Raw genomic sequence first — 13564 nt, 5'->3', positions numbered from 1 at the left:
CTACAGAACGTTGTAAACATTTTACTGGCAGAGAATAAGCAGTTCAGTACTTAAATTTAGAGCTATAGCTGTAAAAGTATACTGACTTTCATTCTTAAGCAGAAAATGTATATATATTTTCCTTATTTAGCATATCGGCAAACCCTTTTTCTCCTTCACACACTGGACAGTAAATAATGGTTTAAAATATCAAAATGATCACAAATTCTAAATTATGCATTATGTGAACAATTACAGAAATAATTTCATGAGTTAATCAATTACTTTGGTGAAGACCAACTATCATGGATAGTAAGAATTTAAAATTCCTAAATCTCAGAATTATAAAAAATTGTCTATGAAAACAGATTTTTATAAAATGGCATCAGTGATGAATATATGACATATTAGGGGGCTAACAACTGAAAGATAATACATAAAAGACCTTATTGTCTGATGGACTCAACGTATTGTATTGCAAGGAAGACAAAGACTTCTCCAAATCAAAACATCAGGAAAATCTCATGCTTTATTGAAGCTGAAGAAATCATGTATTCAATACATATATGAATGCCCACTATGTGCCAGGAAATAGGAATACAATGGAGAAGGAGGCACTGTTCCTGCCCTCGAGGAGCTCACAATCACATTATCTACTTCACTATAAAATAAAAGGCAATCTTAAACCAGGACTGTATGTACAATATGGTGTAAGCATAGACAGAACCCTTAGAGCACAACATACTACTACCTTGCCTAGTTATTTCTTCAGGGACTGAAGCTGTGAGTCTTCACTGAAGGAAAGAATGTAGTAGAAGGATAGTTGATGGCTAACTAATTTGATAGCTATATCGCCCATTTTGGCTGCTGACCCAAATATTAAAGAAGGCATTATCAAAAAGCCTCTGTGTACTCAAGAGTCCTCAGCTTCCACTCTTTCCTTTTCTACAACATTACAACTCCCTAAATAAGGCTGCGCATCTCTTTCATTAGTCGAATGTCATTACAGCCTAGATATTGTAGGACCCAAGAATCACCAACCAAAAACAACACTGGCACTATGAACATGGACTACTCAGTAACTCATTCAGAATTTCATTTCTGATGTATGACATTTCATTCTTTATTATGAAATACTTGCTAGATAGGCTTCTAAGCAACACTACAAACAGTGCTTAGAAAATGAAACTGCAACACATGGTCAAAACTTAAGACATATTTCTAAAAATGTAAAGAAAGGAAAATAAAAACACAATTCAAAACAAAACTTTCTTGTTAATTTCACCTCAGAGAACAAGTGGTTTTTTTGTTGTTATTGTTGTTGTTATGGTTTTAAATAAGTTATTGCTTCTTTCCTCCCTTGCAACAAAACTCCATTTTGAAATAGATCTGCTGTGAGGTGCCTGGCTGGCTCAGTCAGTATAACATGCTATTCTTGATTTCAGGTTGTGAGTTCTAGCCCCACGTTGGGGGTAGAGATGTAGAGATTACTAAAACAAAAAAAGAAAAATTAAAAAAAAAACCCAAAACAAATAGATCTACTGAAACTTGGGTCAAAATAAGAATATTCATTAACTTTAGGAGAAATGACTGTATTAAATCAATAACTGTATAATTCAGCATTACTAAGCTGCCCTGGGTATTTGCAGACCATTTACTTAAAAGACACTGAAAGAGGGGCACCTGGCTGTTTCAATCAGTGAAGCATGCAATTCTTAAATCTTAGGGTTGTGGGTTCCAGCCCCACGTTGGGGGTAGAGATTACTTAAAAATAAAAACTTTAAAATACATATTTTTAGGCCAGATTTCCTTTCAGGAACATAGAACCTTAAAATGATTCAGGAAACATGTCATTTTACTACCTCTTTTTGAATAATAAAAACAATAAACTGTTTCCTTTCATGTCCCCAGTGCAAGGCAAAAAGCTGCAAAAATGTACACTGAACATAAAAATTGCATTTCTTTTATGCTTCTTACTAAATGTTTAAACAGAGCCAACCAATGGTAGTATAGTAGAGGAAGTGTAATAACAGGAATACTGATATTAAAATCACACACACCGGGGCGCCTGGGTGGCTCAGTCATTAAGCATCTGCCTTCGGCCCAGGTCATGATCCCAGGGTCCTGGGATCGAGCCCCACATCGGGCTCCCTGCTCGACGGGAAGCCTGCTTCTCCCTCTCCCACTCCCCCTGCTTGTGTTCCTGCTCTTGCTATCTCTCTCTGTCAAATAAATAAATAAAATCTTAAAAATAAATAAATAAATAAAATAAAATAAAATCACACACACCTGGGTTTAAATCACTATTCTTCAGTTTATTATTTGTATGACCTTGAGTAGGTTACTTAACCTTATCAGTTTCAATTTTCGTCTGGATGAGAAATGCCATCATAGCTCCTAAGAAAATGACTTTTTTTAAATGAAAAAGTATCTGGAACGCCTGGGTGGCTCAGTTGGTTAGGCATCTGTCCTCGGCTCAGGTCATGACCCCAGAGTCCTGGGATTGAGTCCCGCATTGGGTTCCTTGCTCAGTGGGGAGCCTGCTTCTCCCTCTGCCTGCCCTCTTCCTGCTTGTGTTCTCTCTCTCTGACAAAATCTTTAAAATGAAAAAATATCAAAACATGATTTTTCAGGAAAGGAAAGAATTAACCTCTCAAGGGAAGAATGTTTTCTATATATATATCCTAATAATTCTTAGAATTTTATTTGGAAATTAGCACACTGCTCAACTACAAAAAAATAAATCAATTAAGTAAATTTTTTACATGCATCTTAGATATAAATTACCCAGTTGTGAAAATAAGTATTATTTCTGGATATTCTGTCGGTTAAGTGTCTGCCTTTCGGCTTAGGTCATGATCGCAGGATCCTGGGACTGAGCCAAAGGCAGACACTTACCCGATGGAGCCACCCAGGCACCACTCTTATGATTTTCTCAGTAACATTTCCTTTTCTCTAGCTTACTTTATTGTAAGAATATAGTATAGAATACATACAAAATTGTTAAAATTGACTTTATATTATTGGTAAGGCTTCCAGTCAACAGTGGGCTATTAGCAGTTACAGTTCAGGGGGAGTAAAAAATGATACTCAAATGTTCTCTTGCATGGGGGCTGGCACCCCTAACCCCTGTGTTGTTCAAGGGCCAACTATAATATTCACCTTTGATTGGCAAAACAATGTAATTCACTTATTTTCGTTTGGGGCAAAAAATTAGAAGTTTTTTGGAGAAGTATAGAAAAGTACTTAGTACTTTGAAACATGTTCTTATGGAAAAAAAAAAAAAACTAGATAGCTTTCAAAGTTGCATAGTCAATCATTATTCTGATTTAACCTTAGCATGAGAGACATTTATGAGACCTACCAATAACACACAGAATTGGTAGATCAGTCAAATAGGCTAAACACACATGTAGTGTAATGGCTCCAAGGGAAGATAAATATTCTATTCTATTAGACCTACTAACATTTAAGGAAAAGCCTGCTGTGCCTATCCACTCAGTGAAATCCCAATCAGGTGGGAAAGGTCTTCCCATAGGTACAGCATTAATCACTCTTTCCTTTGGGGCTCTGGTCTTCAACTCTGGCTTTCTGTTAGAAATCAGATTTTTGAAAAGCTTTTAAAAACTACTGATGCAATTAAATCAGAAATCCCTAGATAAGGGGCAGAAGTATTTTCTAAAAAGATCTCTAGATCATTCCAACATGCAGCCAGATGAAGCATCACTGCTCTATTGGGTACATTTCATTTGCCTTTATCATAGTATGTTTTTAATTTTTGTTTATTTTTCTATCTTTGTTAGTCTAGAAGATCTTCAACTCAATATATATTTTACTGAGTGCAAATTATATGTAGCATCACACACCATACTAGGTGCTGATGATACAGAGACAACTTTGTGTCCCTGTCCATGAGAACCCTATTGCCTAATTGAGAAAGATAACATACAAACAAAAACAACAAAATTAAGTGAAATAGGTGCTATAGTGAGGGATATAGGGATCTCTACCACCTAACACCCCCCAATAAAAACTTGGTAACAACCACCCTTGAAGTTGGTATATTTAGAGCTCCTTGACTTAAATGGCTTCTATTTTTACTCCACTTCAAAAACCCACTCCCAAGGCTGCACACTAGATCATGTTAACACTGGAATTGCCCCAACTCTGAAACCATTAATTCCAACATCCAACTGTTTGACCACAATCTTTAAACCTTTTACTTCCTTCACTACCACCTTACCCCACCAAGTCCTCCAGTCTCTAAGTGTCTCCATTTTTTACCTCAGTTCATCATTTTCCTTTGCTGTATCTATTATATTATTCTACAGCGTGCTGCATTTTTCCTTTTTTTTGTATTTTGCTGTATCTTTATTGTTGCACTTATCATACAGCATAATTTATATGAACATTTGTTTTCTCTATTAGATCGTAACTTTCTGTAGAACAATTATTGGATTCTTTTTCTTGGTCCTGCATCCTTAACACTGACAACAGGACCAGACCCCTAATAAGTGTTCAGTAAGGACGCCTGTGTGGCTCAGTTGGTTAAGCGTCTGCCTTCGGCTCAGGTCATGATCCAGGGGTCCTGGGATCGAGTCCCGCATCGCTTCTCCCTCAGCCTGCTGCTCCCCCTTCTTGTACTCTTTCTGTCTCTCTCTCTCTCTCAAATAAATAAATTAGATCTTTTTTAAAAAAGTGTTCAGTAAATGGTGAAGGAATGGATAAAGGGTTCTTGTCATTTTCATCACCAGACTACAAGCTCTACAAAGGCAGAGACTATCTCATCTACAGATTTCCTATAATTCCTACTGGAGTGCCTCACAAATATCAGAGCCTCAGGGAGCATGTGTTAAATTGTAAAAGGATGAAATGTATTAGATACTGTGTAAGACATATAAAAATATGTTCCTTGCTCTTTTTTGGGAATTATTATTTCAACAATCATTTAAGAGAGCCAGATGGTTATGAGGCAAATGTAAAAAATGTTCATTATGGCAGAGACAAAATGATATATGGAAAGCACTGGATATAAGTCAGGAGGCCTGTGCTTCAGTCTTGGCTTTGCCACTCTGTGAGCTACAAATAACCATCACTGTGAGCCTTGGTTTCCTCAGTTTTTAAAAAGGAGTTTGACCAGAATTCAATTTTTTTTTTCAGAATTCAATTTTTGATCATCTGAGGTTCCCTAACATGCTATGCCTCTTAAAATTTGTATTATAAAAGTGATATACCCTCAATATAAAAAATTGTACATGCCCTTCTGAACTGTTTAGGTAAAGGGAAGTTCCCATCCTCCACTCTATTTTCATAACTCCCCAAAGCTATCCACTCTCAACAGTTCCTGGTATCTTTTTTTTTTTTTTTTTAAAGATTTTTATTTATTTGCAAGAGAGAGAATGAGAGACAGGGAGCATGAGAGGGAGGAAGGTCAGAGGGAGAAGCAGACTCCCTGCTGGGCAGGGAGCCCGATGTGGGACTCGATCCCGGGACTCCAGGATCATGACCTGAGCCGAAGGCAGTCGCCTAACCAACTGAGCCACCCAGGCACCCCAGTTCCTGGTATCTTTAAGGCACTGTTCATGTATAAGCAAGTACAGACTAAGATTCTTGTTTTTATTTACCAACTGCACAGTCCCATCAATTCTAAGGGAACCTTGACAAAACGAAAAGACAATTATAAATACTTTGATAACAGGGGCGCCTGGGTGGCTCAGTCAATTAAGCGTCTGCCATGATCCCAGGGTCCTGGGATGGAGCCCCCACAAGGTTGGGCTCCCTGCGCAGCGGGGAGTCTGCTTCTCCCTCTCCCTCTGCCTGCTGCTCTGCCTACTTGTGTGCTCTCTCTCTCTATAATAAATAAGATCTTAAAAAAAATACTTTGATAACAGAAAAATAATTATCTACTCAAAAGGCCAACAGTAGAAAAAATTAAAACAGAATAAGTATTTAAAACTTCCTGTTTCACACCACCCCCAACCCCCACCCCCTGCTGTGCAATGTAATGTAAAAAGCATATGACAAGAAATTTAAGATGGGAAGCTTAAATGTGGAAGAAATGTGGGAGGCATGGGAATTGTGGAGAAAGGAGAGATAATCATACAATCACAATCACAGAAGGATGTATAAAAGGCCAAAAAGTCACAGAATTCTAAATATTAAAATAGCAAACACAATTTTGAAATACACTATGAGCTTAAAGACAGAATCAATTGCAGAAAACGCAGTGTTGTCTTCCTAAAATAATGCCAGCCCAGAGACAAGTGTAGATCACTATGTCCTTGATTTTCTTGACAACAGCATCCTATAAAGATCTAACAAGGGTATCCACAGATTATGAAGCCAAAGACGAAATAATTGTATTTTTGACCAGTCCCTCTGATAGTGGGGAAAATATATCATAAGATTATAGTTGTCATAAGAATTTCTTTTAGAAGATAGAAAGAGAAAAAAAAATAGGTCATTAGTAAAATAGTTTCCTATTTTAGTTTCCTGAGAATATACTGGAAAATAGTTTTCTATCTCTAGTTTCCTGAGAATATAATGGAAATTGCAATCTAATGGCTGGACTACTGATTTCTCTTTCATTTGGTACCAGAGTATTTAAACATTAAGGACTATGTTAGAAAGAGAGCCAAGCTTTAACTTCTATATCCACCTAGACAGCATAGATTTCACCTAGACATGTCCCAGTTTTACCCCTATCATGTAAAATGACACTGCTCTATCCTGTAAAGAATGCTTGTAAATAAGGTAAGAACAGCAGCCTGGATCAGGAACCTGTTCCAGAAGGCTAACACATTACTCAAGTCCACTTTTTAAACAGATTAAAAATACAGTTCCATAACATATAAGTCACAAGTCTAACAACATTTAGCCATAAATTGTCTAGCGACAATTACAGCAATAAAAAAAATAACACTGTTATAGTCTATACCTGGTATTTCTACAACCTAAATATAGTATGATGGATATAAACTAAAACAACAATTTAGAATTTGAGGAAGAGAAAATGATAAATTATTTTTATTCCATAATGTAACCTTAATACCATGGTACATGGTATAAAGTTTGTCAAGAAGTTGTAAATAGATAAGTCCATATCTCCATAAGTCAGTCAAGTGAATTCGAGGACTACAAACTTTACCAACTCTACCTTGTTTCCAAACATTCAAAAACACAAACCGAAATAAGGAACTAAAATCATTCTGGTTTCCTGCACCCTTTAGGTTAAGAGGAACAGTATTTCCTGACACCGGAAAATGTCAAGTCAGTAGCTGAAGCTATGGTTTTCAAATTTGGGTAGAATACCATTTTAAGAGTCTTTAAGATTCTTAAGAGAAATTTTCATTACTTGACATATCTACGTCAGAATTTAGCACAAAACTAAACATATAAATCAGTACAGCAATTCTCAAACTTTTCTATCCCACAGTCTGAAAAATGTTATGACCTTTCCATTTTATCTCATTTCTCTCTTCCATCACCTCTTCCCACTAAATCCAGTAAAAACTTCCAAACCAGCTAACACAAATTCGTTTAGGCAGCTAAAGGTCTGCAGTGGTGAAGTAAGTCAGAAGTGGCTTGGGTACCACTACTTCCTGACTACAGAGACTCAATACATCCCATATAAAGTTCAAAGTGAAAAAATTATGTCGAAATCGGGCCCTAAAAGCCTCTTTACAAAATTATATGGGAATCAGGCCCTAAAAGCCTCTTCAGAATTTCTCCATTCCACAGTATAGCACAATAGACCCACCAGCCTCACTGTGAACTTAGCTTCTTGAACCACTGTCTCTGTAAAATACACATTTTTAAAAAGAATTTTGTGATACAATATCTGAAGTCTTTGTAGGAAAGCTAATAACTAAGAGATGATCAATAACTACTGCTAGTAACTAGCCTTAAAAGCAGACTGTAATAGAGCCGCAAAGCTCGCTCTCCACTAAATTTCACAATTTAGGATTCTCTGCGCTGAAAAACTATTAAATTCTTTGATATTCACCCTTAACCAAACCACTCATTTCAAATCCAAGGAGGCAAAAATGAAGTAAAAATAGAAATCTACTTTCTTTCCCCCATGCCAAAGTTATTACTACAGACAGTCATCGTGCTAACCATTATTCCAAAGGGTTCCTAGGCATCTCAAAGAGATCGCACAGTTCCTGATGATTACTGTATAATGGAAATCAATCAGATAAATAAGCCAGCAATTAAAGTATCCTGTCATCTGTGTTCCCACTTACCCTCGGTAACATCCTGGGGGTTAGAAGTCCGGTCACTAGCTGGATCCAGTGCAACAGTTGCTAGTGAAGTGGTGGCTCCAGACATCTCACTCATAGGCTCACTACGGCTTGTTTCAGGCATACTTTCCCGTGAGCTAAATCTTACTCGGGAACTGGATCGGGAGCTGAGGTCCGGGCTGGTATCTGACAAACCTGGAATGTCATCGATCTTCGTTGGTGTCACCATGAACCGAACTGAAGCCATCTTGGTGGTGGTTTCTGGAGGATGCATTATTCTCTTTTCCTTTATAAGAACAAAGAAAAAAGGAAAACCCCGCAAAATCCTTCCTCCTACGCTTACTTTTGATTGCAAAAATAGAAAACTTTTTAAAAAACCCTCAATAACCTTGATTTACACCACACAAAAAGTCCCAAATAAGAATTCTACTCAGAATTCAAACGGACTACCCTGGAAAGTGCACAACCAGTAAATATTTAAGGAAAAAAAAAAAAAAAAAAAAGACAAAACGATGCCAATCTCGTGGAACGTCGTTCCTTCAGAAAGAAGAGTGATTTAGCTGTCTCCCCTGGTCCAGGGCTGCGGGCTCAGTGCCATGGTCTCAGAGAAGCAGGTGAAGCCTTTCTCCCCCCGACCCCCAGGTTTCTGCCGAGGTAGTTAAGTCTTTTATCTGGTAAATGTCCCACGGTTCTAGTTGAACAAAGTGCGCGCAGGCCCACCCTTATCAGGCGGATATAGCACAGATCAGATTGCGAAACGGTGTACACCGGCCACCTGTTGTGTATCAGGTGAATACCCCACAGGTCTGGCTGGGTGGTGTGTGTAGAGCCAGCCGATATTTGGGAGGCCAATAATCCACTTGGGTCTGGTAGGAGAGATGCGCATGCATAACGGGAAAAATACCCCACACTACTGGATAGAGGAGAATGAAAAGGGTGAGCAGAGGATGCAGGGGCAGAGCGGATTCCCGTCTCCAAGAGGTCTGCGGGGGTGGCCCACCCGCTCTTCTGGCAGAACGGTCCCTAGGATCTGGAAGGAGGCGGCTGGCGAGCGGATCAAGATCCCTGGGACTGCAGCTCAGGGTCGTGGCAGGTCGTCGCTAGTCCATCGAGCCCACGGTCGGCTCGCTGGGTTTCTCCTGCGTGTGACAGGACGGGCCACCCCTTTGCCGGAGGACGCTTTCTCCCCCACCAGGGCCGCGGCGCAGGTCAGCCCCTCGCCGTTCTTCCTTCGGGTCCTAGCAAGAGAGGAGATGGCCTCGCAGGCTGGCCCGGGTTAAGCAGCAGGGGGCGGCGGGGAGGAGGGGAGGAGGAGGTCGCAGGTGCGGGATACCGGCGCCAGCTGATGCGGGTGCGCGCGCAGCTGTTGTTTACGAGCCGGTAACTGTTTCGGAGCCGCGGCGCGCTCAGGAGGGCTCCGGCTGCCGGGGAGGGCGCCCCCTCCCCGGGTAGACGCCGGAGCAGCCGTTACGTGACCTCGCCGCCCCCGGCCCCGGGCCCGGCGGGCTGTGCCAGCGCCGCCGCAGCCCCTCCCTTCCCTCCCAGCTCGTTCCTCATTCGAGGTTAACGGTCCGAAGAGAAGCCTTGGGGAGCGGTCGGAGGGCGGTACCGTCCCGCGAGCGTCGAGGAGCCCCGCCCAGCCTCTGCAGTCTGCAAGGTGACGGAAAGGGTTGCGCGCATGCGCTGCCGGGGTCGCAGCGGGACCGAGGAGCCAAACGTGCGAGGCCCGGAGGAAGATGGGAATTGTAGTTGAGTGTTGGGGCCTGAGCTGCGTGCACTGGAGAAAACAAACCCCTTTCCTTCTGGGTCCCGCTGTGTTGCACGAACTCACTCTGGAGGCACTGGGGGAGCAGACGATGCCCCTTGCCCTCAGAACCTCAAAAACCATCTCTTTTTAATAAAAGCGTCTCTGAAAATACCGTTCATAATTTCTTTAAAAATCACCAACCTCCCATACCATATACCTAGGTATGACCATTACTGAAATTTTTAAGCTGATGTCTGTTTTTAAAGCACCGTATTGTCAAATTATATTCATTTTGTGCTAAATTTTTCTTTTTCCTGTCCTTAAAATGTCTTTTACCATGTATGCTTATATCAACTCATGTGTACACCTTAAATATATACAATTTGGTCAATTATACCTCAATGAGGCTGGAGAAAAACGCTATTTTCATTTTCTAGTTAGACTGAAGGTTCAATTAAAGAAATTTTTTTAAATTTTATTTTAAGATTTTATTTATTTTTGCGAGAGAGAGAGCGTGCGCACACAAGCGTAGTACGAGTAGTAGTCTACCTGCTGAGCAAGGGGCTCAGTCCCAGGACCTGGGGATCATGACCTGAGCTGAAGGCAGACGTTTAACCAACTGAGCCACCCAGGTGCCCCTGCATTCTGCTATTTTTTTGGTCATTGCAATGACCTCAGTCAGGAGATGAGAAAATGCTTGAAGAATGAGTACATGGAAAAGAGGACCAAGAACAGGGAGCATGACAATGCAATGCGAAAAAGACTTTTTAATCCGGTGGAGGAATCTGAAAAATAAATTACAGGCATACCTCATTAAAAAAAGAAAGAAAGCCTCAGATTTGAATGACCAACAGGCTTGCCTGAGAAGAACATTAATACCTCAGGAAGTGAACTTCCTGCTTCCTCAGGAAGCTATGAGCCAGAGTTGTTAATCATAGGCTTTAAAGAGAAAGAATCAAACTTTAAGGAGGTTTACATTTTATCTTGTTTTTAAAAAAGATTTATTTATTTATTTGAGAGAGACAGACAGATAGGGAAAGAGAGCACAAGCTTGAAGGAGAGGGAGCCTGACACAGGGCTCTATCCCAGGACCCCGGGATCATGACCTGAGCCGAAAGAAGGCAGGTGCTTAACTGACTGAGCCACCCAGGTGCCCCAGGTAGTTCACATTTTAAATGGGAATTTATTTCTCATTTTGTTACCTGGATCTTTCTTGTTTTGTGTTTTTGTTTTGTTTCTGTTTTTTAAACATTTTAGTCCTTATTTACACATTGTATATCTCAAAAAAGTTTTTTGTTTTTTTAATTTTTATTACTGGATCTTTTTAACCAGACTTTGGATTTTATGTGTCATTTGATAAAAGAGAATTTCCTGGCTCAGGTTTTCAATACAGTTCTGATCTATTGCTAAGGATGATGTGTAAACATTTCCACTTGTGAGGCGTAAGGACCCAGGCAAAGCCAGGGCACAGATTGTTAAATTTAAATGTCTCGATCAAAGCTATAGGAAATAACTTTCAAACAAAATATTGATGAGTCAAAATTTACTTAACACTTCTATTTGTATGTTAAACATGCTAAGAAAAATATTCTGGTAGCAGTAGTAGGGAAAACACTGGCAATGGAGTAAAAAAGTACCTCATTGTTTCCTCCAGGTCTAAAATAAAATAAAATAAAACAGGGGCGCCTGAGTGGCTCAGTCAGTTAAACGTCTGCTTTCAGTTCAGGTCATGATCGCAGAGTCCTGGGATTCAGCCCCAAATCGGGTCTCCTTGCTCAGTGGGAGTCTGCTTTTCCCTCTCCCTGCAGCTCCCCCTGCTTATGCTCTGTCAAATAAGTAACTAAATAAAATCTTTTAAAAAAAATTTTCAGAATGCTGTGGTGTTTGTGACATTCCTGAGGCAAGTTTATCAAGACACTGCATTCTTCAGTGTGCAAGTGTGGAGATAAGTTAGGATGCATGTTTAAGAGGTGATGGAGCACAGCAGAGCAACCCGACGCCAGGTGGCCAAGGCTCCTGCACTCTCCACAGCTGACCCTGCTGGGCTCGGCCAGCCCCCACTCCTCTCATAGGCTTTCTCATATTTATAAGGAAATGGTGGGTTTCTGCAACATCCAATTTTGTTTCATACCAGTGTATTTTCATTCACTTACATATACTACCTAATACCAATATACTACACCTCTTAAAACTCTCTTCTTCCGTTTCTGAGCATATCTCAGATGTTAATATCCAGAGAACCTTTTAAGGAAAAAGTCCTTGGTATATTTAAACCAGTCTACCTTTTCTCTTCTATTTCAATTAGGAATATTTCCAGATCAAAGTCTTTTCATTTCAATTTACACAGCAGGTAGGTAGCATGGAACAATAGTAATCCTTTTTGGGGAGGGGTGGGGGCAGGTAGTGGGTTACTTATAAAGACAAAATCACAGGCAAATTACAAAACATTGCTAGCAGAGTTCACTTACTGACTTTGGTGTTTAAGAAGTTTCCATAGCAGATCCTTTTTCCAGTTATTGCAGAATTAACATTTCTTCCATCACTGTCCCCTTAATAAGATAGGGTAACACTTTAAAATCCCTGTAAGTGAACATGCTAAGAAATTAAAAATTGCTTGACAGGAAACAAGAATTTCATTTTACCATTCCCATAAGTGATTCAAAAATCATTTGTCTTCTATTAATTATCACTCAAGCCGAGAGATTTTTTTTTTCCAGCAGTCAGCAACTATCCTCAACTTTTCTGCTAAGACAGTCAGACATCAGAGTCCAAGAGAAATGTTTATCCCTTTCCAGGACCTGTGCTGATAAATTAAATTTATGCCGATTTAAGTTACATCTGCTTTTAGAATCTAGAATCTTGATGCTGTAGAAAAAGATTGTTTAATTAGAACACAATCTCCATAAAGCAGTTTTTAAATCAGTGGCACTAGGCAAACATTCAAATCCAATGTCAAAAGCCACAAACGGGAAGACTGGAAAATAATGAGTTGATTAACTTAGCAAAGAGAGGAAGAAGCAAGCTAGCATTTTTTTGAAAGCTTACATACAGTATTTTGCCTCATCATTCCTCTACTATGAATTGTCCTAAGAAATCTCCCAGGGGTTTTTTTGTTTGTTTGTTTTTTAATTAACCCCAACAGTAGCTTAAAAAACAGCAAAATCCCTGCTTCAATCTCTCATACCTCATCTTCTAAATTAAGATCCATGTAGAGTTCCACAAAGCAGCTGGCTGCCAAAGAGAATATAAAGTTAGGTGTATGTGAGAAGACAATTCCTTGATGGAGAGAACTAAAAACCTGGGAATATTTTCAGAGGGGGAGTAAATAAAAATCAAGGCATTTGTATTCACAACAGTTCTATTTGCAACACAGTGAGATATATTGTTATCCACCACTGAATCCTATCAAATTTCAAGTTGGAATAAGGCTTAGAAATGATGAGAAAAATGAGACTACACTGATTACTTTCTCAAAGTTATGCAGAAATCCTGGTCTCCTGACTTCCAATTCACTGCATTCCCTCTACAATATAGCTGCTATTCTTTTTCTTTTTTTTTAAAAAACATTTTATTTATTTTGAGAGAGAGAGAGCTA

At 39.6% G+C, this 13564-nt stretch overlaps 1 protein-coding gene across 1 annotated transcript in view; it reads right to left on the bottom strand.

The window, feature by feature from the left end:
- Positions 1–8496, bottom strand: part of SLC12A6 (solute carrier family 12 member 6) — an 82027-nt gene extending 73531 nt beyond the window's left edge. The window contains exon 1 of the mRNA XM_034994396.1: positions 8226–8496. Coding sequence (XP_034850287.1) covers positions 8226–8496 — 271 coding nt within the window. The remainder of the gene's footprint in view (positions 1–8225) is intronic.
- Between the last annotated feature and the right edge of the window lie 5068 nt (positions 8497–13564).

This window comes from Mirounga leonina, unplaced genomic scaffold (genome assembly GCF_011800145.1).
Source record: "Mirounga leonina isolate KUSES-001 unplaced genomic scaffold, KU_Mleo_1.0 Mir_91, whole genome shotgun sequence".
Classification (NCBI taxonomy): Eukaryota; Metazoa; Chordata; class Mammalia; order Carnivora; family Phocidae; genus Mirounga; species Mirounga leonina.
Note: the sequence above shows the minus strand (reverse complement) of the source record. Positions and strands in the feature narration are given on the sequence as shown.